Raw genomic sequence first — 6,107 nt, 5'->3', positions numbered from 1 at the left:
ACCATTAGATCCCGGCCGTGAAAGCCTTCGAGAACACATTTAGACATTGTCTTTCATTGTGCCAACCCCCCTCGGGTCTTGTCCAAAATATTTTTAAATAAACACATCAAATCAATGAGTCGCCTCCATAAATCACCGATTCCCCCCAACCTGGATTGAAAAAGAAAAAGTGCAACACAGCTCCTTGAAGATAATCCAGGATTTTTGGATCTACACTGCCGATTTGCATCTGGGTGTCCGCCGGTATGAAAATAAGGAGGATCCTTTATAACTCATGGCGTAGAAGGAGTTAAAGAAGAGGCTCATAGAAAGTTTGATAGTAATGCACTGTCTTCCCCCGCCCCACAATCTCTCTCCTCTTCTCTCTGTGTCTCTGTTCCTCCTGATGAGGCAGAACGGTGCTTGGAAAGATCCATCTCTCAGCCCTCGTTCTTTGTTGCCCAGAGATGTAAGTGGTGAAAACCAGCTGGCCCAAGGCTGCTCTTGTTTGGCAAGTCCCAAGATAGATGAGGGAGCCCCTCTCTCTTTTTGGACTGGGAAGGCGAATGCTTCATTGCTGCCTGGGGAAATCAAGACATCTCGCTGGCGCCTTGGGAATAATTCATCTCTCTCTGTCTCTCTCTTTCTCCAGCACCTGCAAAATCGCAATGCAACATCGTGGCATCCAGCGGGTAGAAAACGCACTCTGACTGTGCACTCTCTGGAAAGCCCGGCTGTCCATCTCCAGCATCAAAACAGTGAGGATCGGATGCCGAGATTTCCCGTGGGTCCTCCCGAAGCAGGGGTTTGGGGGGGGGGCATGCCTTCTCTGGCCGGCTTGATAGGAAAGGTAAGGGCTTGTGTTTCTTTCTCTTTTTGAAAACAACCTACTGGTTTTCTTCCCTGCATTTCATGGGCTCTTGGTGGGCTGTTTTCTCATTTTTGTTGTGAAATCTCATGGGAAAGGGACCCTTTTTGACCGAAAGGAGGAACACGGATGCTCCCGAAGGATTCCTCTTTTGAAAGCATGCATGAAGCTCTCTGTTGTTCTGGGTGGGTGGCTATTTTTAAGAGGAAGGGAAGAGATCTTGAAAGCTATGAACCCTGCGAGGCCAGAGTATGGATTTGGGTGGGCGAAGAAACCGACGTCCTGGGGACCAGGAGGTCTTGTCTTTAAACCAGGTGGTGCAGGACAATCTACCAGGTAAAATCCAAGGGCGATAGAGCCATGTGAATTACTAGGACCCCAGTCGTTCACTCGGTCCTCTTGCAAGGGCTCTCTTGGTTTGACACTTGGCTAGAAGAACATCTTCAGCCGGGCCAGCTCTCGGAGGAGGTGGCTAGCCAAAGTGGCCGGTTCCAGAAAGAGAGAGGGAGGGAGAGAGAGAGAGAAAGAGAGAGAGAGAGAGAAACCAACTCTTAATTATTCCTTTATGATTGTGTTTATAATACAGGAGAAGGGGAGAAGCTTTGATTTTCCGGCTCCATGGGTAGCTTTCCATGGGCTTTAGTTGGGCTCTGTGAACTTTCCTGTGAGCGAGTGGGCGGAGCTATCGGCTGGTCTGTCTCAGGCAGCAAAATCTCTTTGGCTGACCCTGCTGGACAATCCCCCCTCCCCTTTTTTCTTCAAGGATCCTAATTTGTCCTCTGCTTCGGGATAGTGAAGAAGAAGAAGAAAAACTGGCTTATCAGCTGCTGCAACCGCAATGTTTACTCCAGTTGCCTGGGTATAAGGGAGGACTCCTCTTACTCAGCTTCTGGGCTTAAGGAAGGCTAGTTCCCACCTCTGGTTGGTGGTATCTGGGAGACGCAGAAGTGAAGATAAGATCCTGCTTCAACACTGCTAACTGGAGAGAAAGCTTTCATTGAGAAGTAGCTCTATGAAACGAGGGCAACTCGCTCGTTTAGATCTGTTGCGGTGATGTTCTGAATTTGGGACTGTGGAGCAGAAGACGCAGGTATGATTATTAATATTCTTCTTCTTCATCTCCTCCTTCTCCTCAGCAGTTTACATCAGAGATTCCCAATCTTAGATCCCCAGATGTTCTTGGACTACAACTCCCAGAAGCCTTCACCCCTGGCTGTGCTGGCCAAGATTTCTGGGAGTTGCAGTCCAAGAACATCTGGGGACCCAAGGTTGGGAAGCACTGGTTTGCATGGATCTTCCTCTTCATTTTTTCATCATTGCTATTACCCTGTACATTATTTTTCAGAGAAGTAGCTGTTTTTCGTCTGTTTCGGTAGCAACCAGAACAGCCTCAACCAATTCTTGTTAGCATTATTAACTGTACAAAACTATTTTTAATCTTAAAAGCATCACAGGATTTTTTTTATTTGTGTCTGTGTGTAGTTTTTCCCGAGTCATATGTTAGACTCTGAGAGAGTAAAGCTTCTCACTCAGTGAGCCTTCTGGTGGGGATTGGAACTCAAGTCTTCTCAACCACGAGAGCTACAGCTCCGCATAGCTAGGCGGCAGTACTTGCAGGCTTGGCATGAAGGGAGGATTCTTAAGTCTTTACAGAATAGAAAAGGGCTTGAAAACATCATTAAACTTTTCAGAAGCCAACGGTCTCCAAAGTCATCGTGAATCAGTTTCACACGGAGAGAGAGATCTTGCTCCAAAATTCCATAACTTCTTTAAAAAATGAAATAGATCTAAAGTAAAGGTTTACGTCTCTAGAGCCAGAGGTTGGGAGTTCAATTCTCCACTGGGCATCCCGGGAGAAGAGCCAGACTGTGTAGCCTTGGGCATGCTTGTGGCATTTTAAAGCCTAGCATGTTTTATAGACCTGCGTACATTTTTGCACAGCTCATTGGCTTCTAATGGAGAAGGTAGCAGTCTTCCAAAGCTTGGGTCACAGAAAACCCGAGGAGCCTTCCGGGTGCTACAAGACTCTCAGCTGTATGTTGCCAGCGGCTGAAATGGTTCTCAGTGGTTCACGTGGCAATGTCACAGAATGCCTACCTCGGAGGTCTAATTCTTTGTGGCTTCTCTGACCAAATATGATGTTGGAGGACCTCAACGTCCTGTCCTGTTGCAAGCAGGTTAAAAAACAGCCAACTATTACCTTATGGTTCATCATGGATAAGGATGACTACATTGGGCCTCCCAACTGAAGTAATTTAATCTCAGAGTACCTCCTAGAACTGCTGGATAGCTCAGGGGTTTAAAGCATCTGGCTGTGGAGCCAGAGGTGGGGAGTTCAATTCCCCCACTGTGCCTCCTTGACAGGGGCTGGACTGGAGGATCCATGGGGGTCCCCTGCAGCTCTAAGATCCTTCTTATATTTTCAGAAGCCATGTCTAGAGCATAGAGTTTTGTCATTTTTTAATAACAGTCGATGGGGATTAGAGACGAGCCTGTTCTCTTACCTTCCACTCAAACAGCTGCCAGAGATAGGAGGCTGAGATCAGAATAAAACTATCAAAAAAAAATCATGATCTTCCATTGGGTGCAGTTAAATTTCTGAAATACTGAACTTGGAACCACAGCACTGACAGACCAAGGGCAGAAATGGAGGGCATGAACAAGAAGAGGCAAATAGACAGGGGACAGAGAGATGTTCAGAGAATTCCTAAAGTTTGCTGATTCTGTTGTGATTTATCTCTCTTTACATTGTTTTTTAAAAATATTTTGTCATTTTATGTTCTTGTTGAGGAGGGTGACAAGTGTTGCATGTGGGGTTTATTTCACTAAGTGAGGAGGCATAAAAATCCATCCATCCATCCATCCATCCATCCATCCATCCATCCATCCATCCATCCATCCATCCATCTACGTATGCATGCATGCATGCATGCAGTAAGTAAGTAAGTAAGTAAGTCAGTTTTCAGAAGTTAAAAAGAGACAATGTTAACCCTTAGTTTAATGATCTACTTTGGTGCTCTCCATTTCTCCCTTTTTCTTTCAGAAAGAAAACTCATCTTGATTCTGTTTAACAGTGAGGTGGACAATAACGGTGGAAAAGTGGAAAAGGCTAATCACGGGTTTTTGATGCGGTCGCTGGTGGTGAACCTTCTGACTAAGACAGGCGATCAAAAGCTTCAGAATGAGACGACAACATTGGCTAGATAATTCATGGAACGATGGATCATGGCTTGACCTTATGGATAGGGAATTCCCTTCCTGAAGCTTTTCCTTCTAGAAAAGGTCAGAAATATATATATATATATTTTAAAAAATTAACCCAAGAAAGAGTGCAGGTAGGTAAAGCGCAATAAAACAAAATAATATCCAGAGGAGGTGTCTCAAAGATCGATTCAACTGGGCAATGCCCTATGAGACGATGGCCCTCTCATGAGAACTACTGTCCTATGCACAGGAAAGCTATTAGGATCCCTATGGGGATCCCTTCCACACGGATCTGCTAAGTGCCTTCTAAGAGTCTTCTCCAGCATAGTTCCAAAGAAGGATCGGGCAAACTCACGAACCCACAGAGACCATGGACAAGACCTGAGTAAGCAATGACTGAAGCCTTCTTCCGATACCATGGAAATCTCACCGGCCGCGCCCACCCGGCCCCAACCCCAGCCACAGGAGGGCCGAATCCAGACAAGTACTCCAACCTGTATATGTACGTGGGGCTGTTTCTAACACTACTGGCTCTGCTACTCATCCTTCTCTTCACCATGCTCCTGCGCCTGAAGCATGTGATCTCCCCCATCACCACAGCTCCAGAAAGCACTGAGAATATCCAGCAGTTTACAGATGTGGAAATGCCGGGCAGAATCCCCACGACTTAGGGAAGCTGGAAACAGGGATTCAAGTTGCGGGACTCACTGTCAAGTCGGACTCAAGTTGAACCGGGGACTCAACTCGGACTTGAGTTGAGTGTCCCCCCCCATGACTCAGACTCTACGCATGACTCAGAACCCACGCACCCTCCATTTTTTTCTGGGGGGAAAAGGCTTGTTTTTAACAGGGATTTGGCTTGAGACTCGGACTTGGGACTCAAATCCAAAGACTTACCAAGCACGCTGGCTGGAAACAACTTGGTGCATCCATGAGGTTGAATGTCTTGTCCCCTGGGATGACAGGGGGGAACACTGGTTCTGTCTTAGAAATGAAGACCGAATATCCTGCTGAACCTGCCACGATGAGCAACAAGCCACGGTGCCGTGATCTTTAGTCACAACCTTCCGTTGGACTGGCCAAGGAACGTATAAAGTTTACGTCCACGGTTGGTGGCATTTGGCCCAGAGTTTCCCCACGGAGAAGGGTAGGGCTTGGCCAACTCTGCCGAACTGGGCATGCCTACGTTAGATCTCTTTTCTTTCTTGACCGGTGGCGCAGGACTTGCAGAACACTTTATAGCAATGAATCAAACCTCGGTTGGGACCTCCGCCCAAGTGGTAGTCGTTCGGTGGGGGCGGGAGGGGCAACACAACCACAAGGGGAATCGTTTCTCAGTGGTATGATTTACGACTGAGCTTTGCCCAATTATACCTTGTCGCTTATAATGCAGTAGGACCCCTGTATCCACAGTGGCTTGATCCCAAGTCCCCAGTGGATGCTAAAAAAAGCAAACGATAGCAAACACTATTATCATAGCAAACACTATACATAGCATAGTCTCTGGCTCCCTGTAGTGGCTAGTTATGGTAACTTCATCATTTGAAATTTATATTTTTTGGATTTTTTCTTTTAATATTTTTCATATTTTCAGACCGTGGATAAGTGAATCAGCAGAAACTGATCCTGTGGATAAGGGGGGCCTACTGTATTGGAGCAAAATGATAGATGGCTTTAAAAACAAAACTCATGGGAGAATTCCAAGAGAACCAGTGCCTAATCAGAAATGTATGCAGTGGTTGACCCACCCCTTGTACCGTAAGGCAGGGAAGAAAGTTAGTTCTAAATCTAGCCAAGCAAACACATAGATTCCAGTCCAGGACTGTGCTGAATGTAGCAGGGAGCTCCCTTGTCTAGAAGCATGGCATTCTTGTTTTGTAAGAGCTAATCCTCCTTTGGACAGGACGGGTCCTCCTGCTGGAATGGGGACTGGATGAATCCACATAGGTCTGAATGCACTCTTCTCTGGATTATTGAAGAAAATATAGGTGGTATTTTTGATGGCTTTTAGATGCTAGATCCTCAATCCAGTTGTTAATCCCAAGTACGGAATCAA

At 46.3% G+C, this 6,107-nt stretch overlaps 1 protein-coding gene across 1 annotated transcript; it reads left to right on the top strand.

The window, feature by feature from the left end:
• Positions 1-344: 344 nt before the first annotated feature.
• On the top strand, positions 345-5,434 carry SERTM2 (serine rich and transmembrane domain containing 2). The gene is made up of 4 exons (XM_072981515.2): positions 345-448; positions 632-829; positions 1,611-1,937; positions 3,891-5,434. The coding sequence occupies exon 4, from the start codon at positions 4,444-4,446 to the stop codon at positions 4,720-4,722; it is 279 nt and encodes a 92-aa protein (XP_072837616.2). The 5' UTR covers positions 345-448; positions 632-829; positions 1,611-1,937; positions 3,891-4,443; the 3' UTR covers positions 4,723-5,434.
• Positions 5,435-6,107: the final 673 nt, after the last annotated feature.

This window comes from Pogona vitticeps, chromosome 11 (assembly GCF_051106095.1).
Source record: "Pogona vitticeps strain Pit_001003342236 chromosome 11, PviZW2.1, whole genome shotgun sequence".
Taxonomy (NCBI): Eukaryota; Metazoa; Chordata; class Lepidosauria; order Squamata; family Agamidae; genus Pogona; species Pogona vitticeps.
Note: the sequence above shows the minus strand (reverse complement) of the source record. Positions and strands in the feature narration are given on the sequence as shown.